Below are 18,606 nucleotides of genomic sequence, written 5' to 3'. Positions count from 1 at the left end.
TCCCAGCACTTTGGGAGGCCAAGGCAGGCAGATGACTTGAGCTTAGGATTTCAATACCAACATGAGCAACGTGGCAAAACCTCGTCTCTACAAAAAATACAAAAATTAGCTGGGTGTGGTGGTATGCACCTGTAGTCCTAGCTACTTGGGAGGCTGAGATGGGAGGATGGCTTGAGCCTGGGAGCCTGATGCTACCATGAGCCAAGATCACATCACTGCACTCCAGCCTGGGCGACAGAGTGAGACCGTGTCTCAAACAAACAAAAAACCAGATTGTATAGAAACTACATTGGCAGAGAAGGTTAATAAAGGCTTCAAAGAGGAGGTATGATTTGATGATAGGACAGGATTTCTGCTGGTAGACATAAGGAAGAAGAGCTTGTGCAGGATACACAATCACTAGATACTGTGCAAGTGCCCAGCATATCACAGCAGCATTTAGTTATACATGACTGGGTCATAGGATGTGAAGTGAAAGAAAAGTAATAGAATGAAGCTTTTAGGTAAGTTGGGACGAAATTGTGAAGTGTTTGCATATATTAAAGCATTTGGACTTTATCCTGTAGGCAATGGGGTCGAATCATCAGGAGTTTTACAACAGAGTAACATAATCTAGTTTATATTCCAGAAAGAGAATTCGGGTTATATTGTAAGATTAGATCAAATAGGAAAGAAGTTGACATCTTGTAGATTTTGCTCTAATTGTAATACTTATCATGTTGTACTTTATTCTTCCATTTCTCTCTCCCAAGATAGGTGTAAGGGTATTATTACTTTGCTTTTTAGTCCTCATATTCTAATTCCTTTCACTGTGTGTGGTATGTAATGGGTACTCAAGAAAGGCTGAATTGTCCAGGTCAGAAGTAGCAGGGCCTTTGGTCTTAGCTCTGAAAATGGAAGTGAGATGGAGAGAGGACAGGGTAAATTAGAAATTTTAGACATAGACTTTAGGCAGGATTTAGTCACTAATTATTTGATGGGAAGAAGTCAAAGATGACTAAATGTGCCAGCTTGAAGAGACCTTATAAATGAGGAAGATGTAAACCCATTTATGCCGGAAGCTGCAAATTTTTTTGTGAAAAATCAGACCTTGGTGATGACCTCGAGCAGTGTATATAAATAACTCCCACCAGCCTAGCATTCCAATAATGGAACACTAGGCATAAATGAGTTAATTGAGATAGTAAATATAGGACTAGGGAGAGTGGTTGGGAAGGCAGGTAAGATAGAGTTTGTGAATATTTGAGGACTGGGTGACACATATGCAGAAATGCATATCTGAGACTTAGAAAGTTAGGCTTGAGATAGGGATTAAGAAATCACACCAGACTAGAGATGGGGTTTCACCATGTTAGCCAGGATGGTCTTGATCTCCTGACCTTGTGATCCACCCACCTCGGCCTCCCAAAGTGCTAGGATTATAGGCATGAGCCACCGCGCCTGGCCACCCCCCAACCCTCTTTTTTTTTTTTTTTTTTTTTTGAGACGAAGTTTCACTCTTGTTGTCCAGGCTGGAGTGCAATGGCACGATCTTGGCTCACTGCAGCCTCCGTCTCCTGGGTTCAAGCGATTCTTCTGCCTCAGTCTCCCAAGTAGCTGGGATTACAGGCACCTGCCACAACGCCCAGCTAATTTTTTGTATTTTTTGTAGAGACGGGGTTTCACCATGTTGGCCAGGCTGGTCTTGAACTCCTGACCTCAGGTGATCTGCCTGCCTTGGCCTCCCAAAGTGCTGGGATTACAGGCATGAGCCACCACTCCTGGCCCTTCCCTATCTTTTTAAAATGAGCCATGTGTATTTTGTAATCAGCAAAAAGTAGTAATCAAAGCAAAACAATTTCATTAAAGCAAATTTTTTTAAAAAGAAAATACACTTATTGCTTAAAATTTTTTTTAATTCTACTTTAGAGGTGTCTGTGGAGATAACCACTAATGATGGTTTAATTTTCTACAGCTCAAAAATGTGTATTAGGACATATTTTAGAAATGCAATCAAATTGTGCTCTAAGCTTCCTCTTATGGCTGGGCGTGGTGCCTCATGCCTGTAATCCCAGCCCTTTGAGAGGCCGAGGTGGGCGGATCACCTGAGATCAGGAGTTTGAGACCAACCTGGCCAACATGGTGAAACCCCATCTCTACTAAAAATACAAAGAATTAGCCGGGCTTGGTGACGGACGCCTGTAATCCCAGCTACTCGGGAGGCTGAGACAGGAGAACCAGTTGAACCTGGGAGATGGAGGTTGCAGTGAGCTGAGACTGCACCACTGCACTCCAGCCTGGGAGACAGAGTGAGACTCCGTCTCAAAAAAAAAGCCTCTTTTTATTGCTTAATAGAGCATGAACATCTTGTTTCAACTTAAATATATCTCATCAATTTTAAATATTTCTATAGTATTCAATTTAGCCATTATCAATATACACAAAAATTATTTTGTATTTTAATACTATAATTAATACAGTACTCCTGCAGTCCCCAACTTTTTTGGCACCAGGGACCCATTTCATGGAAGACAATTTTTCCATGTACCAGGGGTGGAGGATGGTTTCACGATGAAACTGTTCCACCCTAGATCATCAAGTATTAGATGTAGGCTAGATCCCTCACATGCACAGTAATAGGGTTTGCACTCCTGTGAGAATCTAATGCTGCCACTGATCTTTCAGGTGGCACTCAGGTGGTAATGCTTGCTTACCCACTGCTCACCTCCTGCCATGCAGCCTGGTTCCTAACAGGGCCACAGACTGGCACTGGTCTACTCGATCTCCTTGTATTTAAAGTTGGTTTAATTTCTTAGACTACATCCTGGAAGCGTACTTTTTGTGTCAAAGGATATGTACGTTTGCAATTTTGTTACACATTGTCAGTTTGCCCTCCAAAAAGATGTTTCAGTTTGTATGTGTGTCCTTGTGCTTATTTCCTCCAGTGCTTCAGAAATCTTAAACAATATCAAGAATCTTTTCATCTATGACAGTCTGATAGGGGAAAATGGTATTACTTAAATGTGTATGTGTTCATAGGTGAAGTTAAACATACTTACACATATTTGCTTATTTTTTTAAAGAGTATTTCTATGTGGCCTTTGCTCATTTTCATTGGAAAGATTATTTCTGTGGAGTCTTTTGTGTACTGCCTCAATGAGAGGAGAATTATGAAGATTTAAGACAGAAGGGAAAATTGATGGATAGTGATTGTGTAGGTAGGAGGACATGATGGGATGAAAACAGATTTTATAGATTGATACTAACTGAAAATCATGGGGAATCTTGTGAGAACTTTCTCATTTTTAAAGTTTTGAGCCTTCTGCTGAATCAGGCCTGGAAAGAATCGTGTAAACATTAAAATAAAATTATTTTCCTCTAGAGTTAAGAAAATATACATCCTCAATGTACAAATAATTGCTGATGTTTTTCTTAGTTGCAAGATTAAGTAGATAGATGATATTTATTTATTTATTTATTTATTTATTTATGAGATGGAGTCTCGCTCTATCACCAGGCTGGAGTGCAGTGGCGCGATATTGGCTCACTGCAACCTCTGCCTCCCAGGTTCAAGCAGTTCTCCTGCCTCAGCCTCCTGAGTAGCTGGGATTACAGGTGCCCGCCACCATGCCCGGCTAATTATTTTTTGTATTTTTTTAATAGAGACAGGGTTTCACCAAGTTGGCCAGGATGGTCTCTATCTCCTAAGCTAGTGATCCAGCCACCTCGGCCTCCCAAAGTGCTAGGATTACAGGCATGGGCCACTGCACCCGGCTGGTGATATTTCTTTCACATCCACATAGGGGTGCACGTATGTTTATGGGAGACCTGTTAGACTAGAGAGACAGGCATATGATTTTAATAATATTCACATTATCCTTTTGAAGTAGGATAGAGTGAGAGGATGTTTTTACTTGCATACAACAAAATGGAGGCACAACAAATTAACCTTTTTGATCTTTTCCATCTTTGGTGTCTGATGAAATATGCAAAAATGCATTAACACAGGATACTTCTGACAAAGGTAAATAAATTGGCTAAGGGTAGCAGCTTGTTCTGTGACACTCCTGCATGGTTTCTAAAGTAAGACACTTATTTCTGTGATTGATGTAGGATTTATATGACAGCCTCTGCATATTGTTCTTTCCTTGTCTGAATTACTGAACTGTCACTTGTGAACTTAAATTGGAACTTTTTTTTTTTTTTTTTTGTGACGGAGTCTCGCTCTGTCGCCCAGGCTGGAGTGCAGTGGCTCGATCTTGGCTGACTGCAAGCTCCGCCTCCCAGGTTCACACCATTCCCCTGCCTAAGCCTCCCGACTAGCTGGGACTACAGGCGCCTGCCACCACGCCCGACTAATTTTTTTTTTTAATATGTCGATTTTTAGTAGAGACGAGGTTTCACCATGTTAGCCAGGATGGTCTCGATCTCCTGACCTTGTGATCCACCCGCCTCGGCCTCCCAAAGTGCTGGGATTACAGGCGTGAGCCACTGCGCCCTGCTTTTACTGGAACTTTTAATTTCTGCTACTAGCTTTTCTTTTTTTGGCAGTTGTAATTATTAACAATTCACAGATGAATACTATCTAAAGCAGTTCATTTCATATTATATCCCACAGTCTTAGATCCATTATTTCCCACTCCAAGTCAATGAGAAAAGAAAAGTGAGCAGGCAGAACTCTCCATGTTATCTGTTTTATACATTTTATACATTTGAGTTTTCAATAAGATTTTGTTTGAAAGGTATGATTCTGCTGCTTTAAACATTTTTGAAAATCATCTGAGAGAATGCAGGCTTAAGATGAAACATAATTTTATTTTATTTTATTTTTGAGATGGAGTTTCACTCTTGTTGCCCAGGCTGGAGTGCAATGGCATGATCTTAGCTCACCGCAACCTCCACCTCCTGGGTTCAAGCAATTCTCCTGCCTCAGGCTTCTGAGTAGCTGGGATTACAGGTGCCCACCACCACACCCAGCTAATTTTTTGTATTTTTAGTAAAGATGGGGTTTCACCATGTTGGCCAGGCTGGTCTCGAACTCCTGACTTCAAGTGATCTGCCCACTTCGGCCTCCCAAAGTGCTGGGATTACAGGCGTGAGCCACTGCACCCAGACCAAAATGTAACATAATTTAAAGGTATTTCTTCTCTAGTTCAAAATGAAGCCATTTTAAAATCAAATTTTTGCTTTTAAGTTAATAGTTTCTTAGAAAATCATGGTATTTTAAACAAATGAAAGTGTATCAGCCAAACACCTAATTAACCAGAAACACTGATATATATTTGTAACCTTGTTAAAGTTTTCTTATAAATTTACAAATTTTTAGGTTCTGTGGATGGAACAAACTAAAACAAGTTTTAGAAGTCATGTCATTCTTCTGCTTAAGTGATTAAAAATAGGAGTCTTGGCTGGGCATGGTGGCTCACGCCTGTAATCTCAGCACTTTGGGAGGCCAGAGCAGACAGATCATCTGAGGTCAGGAGTTGGAGACCAGCCTGGCCAACGTGGTGAAACCCCGTCTCTACTAAAAATACAAAAATTAGCCAGGCATGGTTGTGGGCGCCTGTAATCCCAGCTACTCGGGAGGCTGAGGTGAGCTGAGATCGTGCCATTGCACTCTAGTCTGGGTGACAAGAACGAGACTCTGTCTCAAAAAAAATAAATAAAATAAAATTAAATTAAATTATAACTTTAGATAAAATGCATTCTAATTTTTTTGTTGTTATGTGGATATATTCCCTAATGGTGAAGTCTGGGTTTTTTTGTGTAACTATCACCTGAATAATATGCATTGTATCCATTAAATAATTTCTCATTTCTCACCTCTTTCCCACCCTTTTAAGTCTTCAGTGTCTATTATTCCACACTCTGTGTCCATGTGTACACATTATTTAGCTCCCACTTAATAAGTGAAAGCATGCATTTTTTGATTTTCTGTTTCTGAGTTGTTTCACTTAAGTTAATGGCCTGCAGTTCCATCCATGTTGCTGCAAAAAACGTGAAATTTTATTATTTTTTTAAGGGCGGAATAGTAGTTCATTGCCTGTCTGCCTGTGTGTGTGTGTGTGTGTGTGTAAAATGTGTGTGTATGTGTGTGTGTGTATATATATATATACATATATATACATATATATGTATATATATATATAAAATCATCCATGAGGGACACTTGTTTCCATATTTTTGGTGATAAACATAACATATGCAGGTGTCTTTTTGATGTAATGATTTCTTTTCCTTTGGGTAGGTACCCATTAGTGAGATTGCAGGATCAAATGGTGGTTTTAGTTTTTTGGGTAACTTCCATACTGTTTTTCATAAAGGGTGCACTCATTTACATTCCCGCCAACAGTGTATAAGTGTTCTCTCTTCTCTGCACCCATGCCAACATCTTTTATTTTTTGACTTTTTAATAATAGCCATTCTTAGGAGTGTAAAAGGCTTATTGGAAAAACCAACCAAACAAAAAATAATAATAATAGCCATTCTGACAGGTATAAAATTATATCTTATTGTGGTTTTAATTTGCATCTCTCTGCTGATTAGTTCTTTTGAGCGTTTTTTCATATGCTTCTTGGTCATTTGTATGTCATTCAAATGTCATTCAAATGAAGTCATTTGTATGTCTTCATTTGAAAAATGTTCATGTCCTTTGCTCACTTTTAGATGAGGTTATACGGTTTTTTGTTATTGTTTGTTTAAGTTCCTTGTAAATTCTTACAATTAGTATTGTAAATACTATAATATCCTTGTAATTGGATATTAGTTTCCTGTTAGATGCAGTTTGCAAATATTTTCTCCCATTCAGCAGGTTGTCTGTTCACTCTCTTATTTCTTTTGCTGTGCAGATGCTTTTTAGTTTAATTAAGTCCCGGTTGTCTATTTTGTTTTGGTTGTGCATTTTAATTTTCTTGGAAGAATATCAAATGTATATGAGATTCTTGTTTGTAGTAGTATCGTAGTTTAAATTTCTTTTGGAATTACACCCTAGTTTAACTTAAGCACAATTTGTTAAGGTTAAGCAGTTTTAGCAGATCTTGGAGAAGAATTATTTCTGTCAATAGCATAATCCATCAAAATAAAGTAGAAGTGAAGAGTTCTAACCACATTAGGTGACACACAGTCTGCATTGCATTAATATGGTAATTTTAGAAGTGTCACAGATACAATACTTGCAAGATTATGCATTGACATCTTGAATGGTTAACCAGAAGAATGTAACGGTAAAATTTCCAGGCTTGCCAAACAATTCCGGATTTTTTTTTTTTTTTTTTTTTTTTTGATACAGAGTCTCACTTGTTCGCCCAGGCTGGAGTGCAGTGTTGCAATCTCGGCTCGCTGCAGCCTTCATCTCCTGGGTTCAAGTGATTCTCGTGCCTTGCCTCAGCCTCTGGAGTGGCTGGGGTTACAGGCGTGCACCACCACGGCCGGCTAATTTTTGTATTTTTAGTGGAGATGGGGTTTCGCCATGTTGGTCAGGCTGGTCTCAAACTCCTGAGCTCAGGTGATCTGCCCACCTTGGCTTCCCAAAGTCCTGGGATTACAGGCATGAGCCACCGTGTCTGGCCACAATTTTTGAGGAGGACTATGAAAGTAGGATGGTTATGGGCAACAGAAGTTTATAGAAAGATGTGTTTATGAGGGTGATTCAGAAGCAGTATTTACATGATGTCATCATGCATCCTAAGGAAAAAACTGTCTGAACTTATGGCCTACTTTTCCAGAAGAAGGCAAAGCTTTTGTCAAAGAAAGTGGAGCTTACTGCCAGCTGTTGTGGGCTTTCAAAGAGCAGGTGATGCTGGATTGATTCAATTTTTTTTTTCTATGTTGGGGTTACTAGGACAAGAGGAAATATATATATATACACATGCACACAAACACACACACACACACACATATATATAACTTTATAAAGTATCATATGTAATATTTTTTATAATTTATCTTTAATTGCAATAACTAGGTTACATAGATTCTAAAGTTCTGAATCCTATAGGCAAGTGGTTCAATTATTTTATCCATGTCGTCTAGATACCTCCTTATTTCTAAATATTATTTCTTAATTTTTTCAATATTAGATATTGTTATTGATTGTCTCACAGATGCCATCCCTAATGACGTACATACCTTGCCCATATTCTCCCAATATACTTATGTCATATTTTTTGGTTCAATAATTTTTTTACATTTACAGCTTTATGGCTGTGGAAGTATTGTTTACAACCAATCTATGAGAGCACTGTTACTGTATTTCCTTTTTAGTATGACTCCATCATTCCTTCCCTCAGAATTAAAAATTGCTGATACTTGATTTTTAAAAAAAATTCTTAGTTATCGATATACCTTTCATTAATTTTTTTCCCTCAAGTCCAACAATTAAAAAATTTGTCATGATATTAGGTAATTCTGTGTTTAGATTCCTTTTCTGCTGGATAGCTTAGTTTTGCTAAGTCATTTACCATTTGTTTATTCAGTTCTCATCTTCCAAAATGTTGACATCTCTAGTCTACTGTTTCCTCACCTGTTCTCTTTGTCCTTTCTTGTTTCCTTTGTCCTTTCAGTGGGGTTTTGGAAATAGAGCTAAATGTCTCAATTTTTTTCTGCCATGTTAAACTAGATGTCTATGTTATACATTTTTATTTCAGCAAGGCATTTATTTGATATACTTTTGTGTATTCTGGTAACATATATAGAAATGTGCGGTGACTGAAAAGATAATTAAGTAGATTTGTCATTCCTTTAACCATCTTCATAAAAGAGAATGAGTTAATGGATCATTGCCTTCATTGATGCTAAACAGTAGAATTCTGTATTTTGGTTCTATCCACTTCAACAGTGAATTGGATCAAACCTTTGAAGAACATACTGATGAAAGCTGTACACAACACAATGCTTTGGGTGGGGCAGCTAATATGTATTGCTGGTTAACAGAATCAAGATTCAGCATTATATTAAATAAGCAAAGAGTTGAACAAAAGTCCTGACCATGGTTCACAAACCAGTTCTACTGTACAATTTCGGATTTGACAACTAGATTAGCAACAATTAATATGAAAAAGATGACTGTAAGTTTAGAATGAGACAAGAATGGTCCCAGGCTTCCCAAAAGTTTATGGTAACTTTGAGTAACTTAATATGTGAAGTCCAGATCAACAAAAGTAGTTAAGTTTTAGACTTATAAGGAACTTTAGCGTTGTCTAGTTCAACTGTCATCGTTTTAAAGATGAGAGAAATTAAAAATTAAGTGACTTGGTCTAGGGAGAACAACCAGCTTGTCACAGAATTGGAGCTACAGCCCAGATCCAAGACATCACAAGTAGCTATTTCTATTATATGCCATGTAGTCTTACCAGTTACTGGTTAAATGTATAGTTGAAATACCACAAGCCAGAAAAAAATAGTTACAAAAGACATCAGAATAAATGTCTAATTATAATACAAAGATGATAGTCATTAGCATTTAATATAATTACATGTTACCAGAAAAAAATATAAATAAAGTATAAAATGATAACTAATGATCTTTTAAGTGACACCGTCTAGTTTTTATGGTGGATCATCCCCAACATTAATCGTCAGAGATTTTCCAGGGGGTGAGGAGGAAAAACATTGGTAAATTAATTATTGTGAAGTTTAATATTATACTATTGCAAAGTAAATTTAGAGCAGAATCAAAGTGGAGGATGTTATAAACACTATGCCTCTTTCAAATAAAAGGCTAGGGGTAGATTTCCATAATTACCTAGCCATTTATTCATTTAACAAATTGTATTGAGCATCTGGTTTTTTGGCAGGCATTTAGCTAGGCCCTGGGGGTACAAAGATCATAAATAAGACATGGACCCTGCTTTTGCCAAGATCATTATTTGGGGATTCATACTTAGAAATTAGTAACTATACTGCAATGCAGTAAGTAAAATAATAGAAAAAATATATAAATAATTAGCTTATATATATTTATAATTCTAAGTGTTTTTTGATTAAAGGACTATTCCAGGTAGTTTGGGTTAATGTTTGTACTGTGAAACTAGAAGTTAACATGTTAACAATATGAGTTAACAATATATTGTTAACAATATTGTTAACAATAACATGTTAACAATATCAGCAGAGTGGGGTCCTTTTTGAGGGTTGTAATGCTACTTTTTATACTTGTTAGTCTTCTAATATAGCTTAGAAAGAGTGATATCTCTGCTGGAATTGGCAAATGGCAGAAAACCTGCACAAATAAGACACTCTGAGTTGAACCTTTAAGGCTCGAGTTGGGCAGTAAGGAGAAAGGGCTGGGGTCCGGGGGTGAGAACGTGAAAGAACATTCTCAAAAGAGGAAGCCGCACCATACAAAAGGCATGGAGGTGTGAAACACAAGAAAATGTAAAGAACCTCAGCACTACTGGAAAGCATGGGTGACTAAGATCCACAGGGGTCGTTCAGTGGAATTGGTATTAGGAAGTGAGGCCGGAGATGTGAGCAAAGCCTGTTCTTGATCATGATAGAGATTTTGGACTTTATTGTGTAGGCCATGAAAAAAGGAGGAATTACAAGTCATCGTTTTTTTTTTTTTTTTTCCCTTCTTGGAGAAGATAAATTAACTAGAGTGATCTCACTCCCCTTTCCTCCAAAATGTAGTTTTTCTGTGCTTTTAGAAAACATGGAGCAATCTGTTTTTATCCAGAGGTGTTCATATCTAAAGAATAGTAGGATTTTTTTCCAGTTTATCAGGGCAAAAAGCTGAAACAGTAAATGCTTTGTGATTTAAGTAATTCTAAATGTTTTTTGATTAAAGGACTATTCCACGTAGTTTGGATTAATGTTTGTTTGTACTGTGAAACTAGAAGTTAACATGTTAACAGTATCTCAGCAGAGTAGGGTCCTTTTTGAGGGTTGTAATGCTACTTTTTATACTTGTTAGTCTTCTTTATTTTATAAAGTACTTCAGCAAATAGATTTACCTAAATGATAAACAGTTTTTTTGGATTTGAACATCTAGACTATAGACAGGTTTAGGATAATTCTAATTTATGGAGCTTTTTTGTTTTGTTGGTTTGGGCAATTTTTTTTGGTAGGCAATATTGCAATGTCATCACAAAAATTAGAACAAAGACTTTGTTCAGGTATGTGTGTACCTTGATATAAATGTTCGATATACTTTGGGATTTGGCTTTTTTATTAACTACATTGCTATGTGGTTTTCATGATTATAATTTTAATGGCTACATTCTATTTCTTCAAGTGGAGTACTAGAACTGTTAACCATAAAATTGGGCTTCCAGTTAAATCTAGATTTTATTATAATAATAACACAATAGATATTCAGAGAAGGACTGTGTGGTAGATAGAGCTCCCTCTCCCCTCTCCCCTCTCCCCTCTCCCCTCTCCCCTCCCCCCTCCCCCCTCCCCCGTCTCCCCTCTCCCCTCTCCCCTCTCCCCTCTTTCCACGGTCTCCCTCTGATGCCGAGCCGAAGCTGGACGGTACTGCTGCCATCTCAGCTCACTGCAACCTCCCTGCCCGATTCTCCTGCCTCAGCCTGCCGAGTGCCTGCGATTGCAGGCGTGCGCCGCCACGCCTGACTGGTTTTCGAATTTTTTTGGTGGAGACGGGGTTTCGATGTGTCAGCTGGGCTGGTCTCCAGCTCCTAACCGCGAGTGATCCGCCAGCCTCGGCCTCCCGAGGTGCCGGGATTGCAGATGGAGTCTCGTTAACTCAGTGCTCAATGGCGCCCAGGCTGGAGTGCAGTGGCGTGATCTCGGCTCGCTACAACCACCTCCCAGCCGCCTGCCTTGGCCTCCCTAAGTGCCGAGATTGCAGCCTCTGCCTGGCAGCCACCCCGTCTGGGAAGTGAGGAGCGTCTCCGCCTGACTGCCCATCGTCTGGGATGTGAGGAGCCCCTCTGCCTGGCTGCCCAGTCTGGAAAGTGAGGAGCGTCTCTGCCCGGCCGCCCATCGTCTGAGATGTGGGGAGCACCTCTGCCCTGCCGCCCCGTCCGGGATGTGAGGAGTGTCTCTGCCCGGCCGCCCTGTCTGAGAAGTGAGGAGACCCTCTGCCTGGCAACCGCCCTGTCTGAGAAGTGAGGAGCCCCTCCGCCCGGCAGCCACCCCGTCTGAGAAGTGAGGAGCGTCCTCCCTCCTCATCTGGGAGGGAGGTGGGGGGGTCAGCCCCCCGCCTGGCCAGCCGCCCCGTCCGGGAGGTGAGGGGCACCTCTGCCCGGCTGCCCCTACCGGGAAGTGAGGAGCCCCTCTGCCCGGCCAGCCGCCTCGTCCGGGAGGGAGGTGGGGGAGTCAGCCCCCCGCCTGGCCAGCCGCCCCGTCCGGGAGGCGAGGGGTGCCTCTGCCCGGCCGCCCCTACTGGGAAGTGAGGAGCCCCTCTGCCCGGCCAGCCGCCCCGTCCGGGAGGGAGGTGGGGGGGTCAGCCCCCCTCCCGGCCAGCCGCCCCATCCGGGAGGGAGGTGGGGGGGTCAGCCCCCCGCCCGGCCAGCCGCCCCGTCCGGGAGGGAGGTGGGGGGATCAGCCCCCTGCCCGGCCAGCCACCCTGTCCAGGAGGTGGGGGGGGCGCCTCTGCCCGGCCGCCCCTACTGGGAAGTGAGGAGCCCCTCTGCCCGGCCAGCCGCTCTGTCTGGGAGGGAGGTGGGGGGGTCAGCCCCCAGCCCGGCCAGCCGCCCCGTCCGGGAGGGAGGTGGGGGGGTTAGCCCCCCGCCTGGCCAGCCGCCCCATCCGGGAGGTGAGGGGCGCCTCTGCCCGGCCGCCCCTTCTGGGAAGTGAGGAGCCCCTCTGCCTGGCCAGCCGCCCCGTCCGGGAGGGAGGTGGGGGGGTCAGCCCCCCGCCCGGCCAGCCGCCCCGTCCGGGAGGGAGGTGGGGGGGTCAGCCCCCCGCCCGGCCAGCCGCCCCGTCCGGGAGGGAGGTGGGGGGTCAGCCCCCCGCCCGGCCAGCCGCCCCGTCCGGGAGGGAGGTGGGGGGGTCAGCCCCCCGCCCGGCCAGCCGCCCCGTCCGGGAGGGAGGTGGGGGGGTCAGCCCCCCGCCCGGCCAGCCGCCCCGTCCGGGAGGGAGGTGGGGGGGTCAGCCCCCCGCCCGGCCAGCCGCCCCGTCCGGGAGGGAGGTGGGGGGTCAGCCCCCCGCCCGGCCAGCCGCCCCGTCCGGGAGGGAGGTGGGGGGTCAGCCCCCCGCCCGGCCAGCCGCCCCGTCCGGGAGGGAGGTGGGGGGTCAGCCCCCCGCCCGGCCAGCCGCCCCGTCCGGGAGGGAGGTGGGGGGATCAGCCCCCCGCCCGGCCAGCCGCCCTGTCCGGGAGGTGAGGGGCGCCTCTGCCCGGCCGCCCCTACAGGGAAGTGAGGAGCCCCTCTGCCCGGCCAGCCGCCGCCTCCGGGAGGGAGGTGGGGGGGTCAGCCCCCCGCCGGGCCAGCCGCCCCGTCGGGGAAGTGAGGGGCACCTCTGCCCGGCCGCCCCTACTGGGAAGTGAGGAGCCCCTCTGCCCGGCCAGCCGCCCTGTCCGGGAGGGAGGTGGGGGGTCAGCCCCCCGCCCGGCCAGCCGCCCCGTCCGGGAGGGAGGTGGGGGGGGTCAGCCCCCCGCCCGGCCAGCCGCCCCGTCCGGGAGGTGAGGAGCGCTTCTGCCCGGCCGCCCCTACTGGGAAGTGAGGAGCTCCTCTGCCCGGCCACCACCCCATCTGGGAGGTGTACTCAACAGCTCATTGAGAACGGGCCATGAAGACAATGGCGGTTTTGTGGAATAGAAAGGGGGGAAAGGTGGGGAAAAGATTGAGAAATCGGATGGTTGCTGTGTCTGTGTAGAAAGAGGTAGACATGGGAGACTTTTCATTTTGTTCTGTACTAAGAAAAATTCTTCTGCCTTGGGATCCTGTTGATCTGTGACCTTACCCCCAACCCTGTGCTCTCTGAAACATGTGCTGTATCCACTCAGGGTTGAATGGATTAAGGGCGGTGCAAGATGTGCTTTGTTAAACAGATGCTTGAAGGCAGCATGTTCGTTAAGAGTCATCACCACTCCTTAATCTCAAGTACCCAGGGACACAAACACTGCGGAAGGCCGCAGGGTCCTCTGCCTAGGAAAACCAGAGAACTTTGTTCACTTGTTTATCTGCTGACCTTCCCTCCACTATTGTCCTGTGACCCTGCCAAATCCCCCTCTGCGAGAAACACCCAAGAATGATCAATAAAAAAGAAAAAAAAAAAAAAAAAAAAAAAAAAAAAATAATAACACAATAAACATTTTCATGAAAATAGAGGTTATTATAAGAAATATATCTTCCTCTGTAGCTTCTGGATAAATTTTATTTTGTATAGATTGCACAGAAAATTTATACATTGATGATACAACTATATTTTTCAATAGTTTTATTCTACTCTAAAATATTTGTATTGAGGAGTCAAGGCTAAATGTGGAATTTTTCACAAAATTTGTATACAGTATAAGTTAACAGTAATATGAATTAGAATTATAAATTATATTTGCTGAAATTTTTAGCTGTGTCTTAGTAAAACTTTCATATGATATCACTTGTGTTAATAAGCTCCAGCTGTCTGGAACAAGGCTGAGGACTAGGAAACAAATCAAAATAATAATAAAAATTAAAAATATCTTAGCCAAAATAGTTCCCTAGTAGACATTTAAGAGATACTAATATTATTCTCATTAAAAGACATAATACGTTTCTGGGGATAGATCATGAGAGAAGAGGTCTGAATCAATATTACACAAAAGTATATATATTTAAATCAAAAATTAAAAAAATTAAAAATTTCACTTACATTAGCATCAAGAATAAAATACTTAGGAATAAATTTAATAAAGTGAGTACAAAATTTATACTCTGAAAACTATAAAGTATTGTCATAGGGAATTTAAGATCTAACTACATGGTAAGACATTCCACATTCGTGGATCTCAAGATTTAATATTGTTAAGATGGCAGCACTCCCCAAGTTGAAGTAGATTCAACACAGTCCTTATCAGAATCTCAGCTGGCTTCTTTGTGGAAACTGAAAGCTGATTCTAAAATTCATACGGAATTTCAAGAAACCCAGAAGAGCCAAAACAATCTTGAAAAAAGAAGAACAAAGTTGGATGACTCATACTTTGGATTTCAAAATTTACTACAAAGCAGACAGTGTGGTGTTCCCATCAGGATAGACATATAGACTGGTAAAATAGATTTGACAGCTACCCATGAATCTCTAGTCAATTGCACTTGACAGGTGTGTCAAGACCATACAATGGGGAAACAATAATTATTTTGACAAGTGGTATTCGGACAACTGGATAGCCACAGTCAAAAGATTCAAGTTGGACCCTTACCTCATACCATAAATAAAAAATTAACCCAAAGTAGATCAAAGGACTAAATGTAAGAGTCAAAACTATAAAAGTCTTAAAAAAAACAAACATAAGGATGAATCTTATTGCCCTCATATTTGCCAGTGGATTCTTAGTTATGATACCAAAAGCATAAACCGTAGAAGAAAAAAACAGATAAATTGGATTTCATAAAAATTTAAAACTTTTGTGTGACAAAGAACACCATCAAGAAAGTTAAAAGTTGGCTAGGTGCAGTGGCTCATGGCTGTAATCCCAGCACTTTGGGAAGCAGAGGTGGGTGGATCACTTGAGGTCAGGAGTTTGAGACCAGCCTGGCCAACATGGTGAAACCCCGTCTCTACTAAAATACAAAAATTAGCTGGGTGCGTTGGTGCGCTTCTGTAATCCCAGCTACTCAGGAGGCTGAGGGCAGAGGTGTGTGGATCACTTGAGGTCAGGAGTTTGAGACCAGCCTGGCCAACATGGTGAAACCCCGTCTCTACTAAAATACAAAAATTAGCTGGGTGTGTTGGTGCGCTTCTGTAATCCCAGCTACTCAGGAGGCTGAGGCAGGAGAATTGCATGAACCCGGGAGGCAGAGGTTGCAGTGAGCCAAGATCACACCACTGCAATCCAGCCTGGGTGACAGAGTGAGGCTCCGTCTCAAAAAGAAAAAAAAAAAAAGAAACTTAAAAGTCAGTCTACATAATGGGAGAAAAATATTTGGAAATTATGTATCTAACAATGGGCTAGTATTCAGAATATATAGAAGACTCTTACAACTCATTCATAAAAAGACAACCCAATTTAAGAATACGAGGTCAGGAGATCGAGATCATCCTGGCTAACACGGTGAAACCCCGTCTCTACTAAAAATACAAAAAATTAGCCGGGCGTGGTAGCGGGCGCCTGTAGTCCCAGCTACTCGGGAGGCTGAGGCAGGAGAATGGCGTGAACCCGGGAGGCGGAGCTTGCAGTGAGCCGAGATCGCGCCACTGCACTCCAGCCTGGGCGACAGAGCGAGACTCCGTCTCAAAAAAAAAAAAAAAAAAAAAAAAAAAAAAAAAAAGAATAGGCAAAGGATTTTTTTTTAATGGTCACTTTAGATACACTTTTTGTTTGTTTTTCCATAGGTTATTGGGGTACAGATGGTGTTTGGTTACATGAGTAAGTTCTTTAATGGTGATTTCTGAGATTTTGGTGCACCCATCACCTGAGCAGTGTACACTGCACCCTATCTGTAGTCTTTTATCCCTTGTCCCCCTCCCACCCTTCTGCCCAAAGTCCATTGTATCATTCTTACTATAGGCCAAAGATTTGAATAGACTTTTCTCCAGAAACAATGTAAGGATGACTAGTAAGCATATGACTTGATGCTCAACATTATTAGCCATTGGGGAAATGCATATCAAAACCACAGTTACCATTTCATACCCTCTAGGGTGACTAGAATCAGATAACAATTGTTGGCTAGGGAGGAAGTGTAGAAATCTGAGTCTTTATACACTGCTCTTGGGAATGTAAAATGCTATAACCACTTTGGAAAACAGTCTGACAATTTCTCAAAAAGTGGCAGCACCCCAAATGTTTATCACCTGATGTAATAGGTCAACAAAATGTGGTATTATTAGCCCATAAAAATGAATAAAGATACATACTACTATAACATAGATGAATCTTGAAAACAGGTTAAATGAACAGATCCAGTAACAAAAAGACCATTGATTTTGTGATTCCATTTCATATGAAAAATTCATGGGAGACTGAGAGGCAGGCGGATCTCTTGAGGTCAGGAGTTTGAGACCAGCTTGGTCAACATGGTGAAACCCTGTCTCTACAAAAAGATATAAAAATTAACCAGGCATGGTGGCACATGCCTGTAATCCCAGCTACTTGGGTGGCTGAGGCACTAATTGCTTGAACCCGGGAGGCCGAGGTTGCAGTGAGCTGAGATCGTACCACTGTACTCCAGCCTGGGCAACCAACTGAGACCCTGTCTCAAAAAAATAAAAAATAAAAAATTAGGTCAGGCAATTGTGTAGAGATAGAAAGTAGAAGCTGGGCATGATGGTTCATGCCTGTAATCCCAGCACTTTGGGAGGCCAAGGCAGGAGGATCACTTGAAGCCAGGCATTTGAGACCAACCTGGACAACATAGCAAGACCGCATCTCCACAAAAAATGTTAAAAAAAAAAAATTAGCCAGGCTTGATGGTGCATGCCTGTAATCCCAGTTACTTGGGAGGCTAAAGTGAGAGGATTGCTTGAGCTCAGGAGGTTGAGGCTGCGCTGAGCCTAGATTGAGCCACTACACTCCAGGCTGGGCAACAGAATAGACACTGTGTTTAAAAAAAAAAAAAAAACTCCATAAAATTATAAAATTTGCCATCTCAATCATTTTTAAGTGTACAATTCAGTAGTGTTTAGTATAGTTGTATTATTGTGAAATACATCTCTAGAACTTTTTCTTTTCTTTTTTTTTTTCTCGGCACAGTCTCGGCTCACTGCAACTTCTGCCTCTCAGGTTCAAGTAATTCTCCTGCCTCAGCCTCCTGAGTAGCAGAGATTACAGGCGCTCGCCACCACGCCCAGCTAATTTTTGTATTTTTTAAATAGAGACGGGGTTTTGCCATGTAGGCCAGACTGGCCTTGAACTCCTGACCTCAGGTGATCCAACTGCCTTGGCTTCCCAAAGTCCTGGGATTGCAGGCTTGAGCCACCGCCCCCAGCCTAGAACTTTTTCATCTTGTGAATTGGAAACTCTATGCTCATTAAACAACTCCTACTTTCCCCTCTTCCCAAGTAACTACCACTCTACTTTCTCTTTTTATTTTTTTTATTTTTATAGAGATGGAGTCTCACTATGTTGCTCAGACTGGTCTGGAACTCCTGGCCTTAAGTGATCTTCCTGCCTCGCCCTTCCAAAGTTTTGGGATTCCAGGTGTGAGCTGCTGCACCCAGCCCCTACTTTCTGTCTGTATGAATTTGACTACTTCAGATATTTGATAAAAGTGGAATCATACAGTAGTTGTCTTTTTGTGGCAAGTTTATTTTACTTAGTATAACGTTCTCAAGGATAATAGTATGTATCAGAATTTCCTTCCTTTGGCCCGGCATGGTGGCGTATGCCTGTAATCCTAGCACTTTGGGACGCCGAGGCGGGCGGATCATGAGGTCAGGAGATCGAGACCATCCTAGCTAACACGGTAAAACCACGTCTCAACTAAAAATACAAAAAATTAGCCGGGCGTGGTGGCGGGTGCCTGTAGTCCCAGCTACTTGGGAGGCTGAGGCAGGATAATGGCGTGAACGCAGGAGGCGGAG

At 42.8% G+C, this 18,606-nt stretch overlaps 1 protein-coding gene across 35 annotated transcripts in view; it reads left to right on the top strand.

Annotated features, from left to right (window-relative positions):
* The window catches only part of CSNK1G1 (casein kinase 1 gamma 1), a 207,738-nt gene that overhangs the window by 72,928 nt on the left and 116,204 nt on the right, over positions 1 to 18,606 (top strand). For 9 of the 35 annotated variants that reach the window (XM_055098296.2, XM_055098286.2, XM_055098295.2 and 6 more), the window contains one exon: positions 18,131 to 18,223. The exons of the other annotated variants lie outside the window; for them this stretch is intronic. In XM_055098296.2, coding sequence (XP_054954271.1) covers positions 18,131 to 18,223 — 93 coding nt within the window. The remainder of the gene's footprint in view (positions 1 to 18,130; positions 18,224 to 18,606) is intronic. 35 annotated transcript variants of the gene reach the window in all.

Source organism: Pan paniscus, chromosome 16 (genome assembly GCF_029289425.2).
Source record: "Pan paniscus chromosome 16, NHGRI_mPanPan1-v2.0_pri, whole genome shotgun sequence".
In the NCBI taxonomy this organism is placed as follows: domain Eukaryota; kingdom Metazoa; phylum Chordata; class Mammalia; order Primates; family Hominidae; genus Pan; species Pan paniscus.
This window is presented reverse-complemented; position numbering and strand designations above follow the sequence as displayed.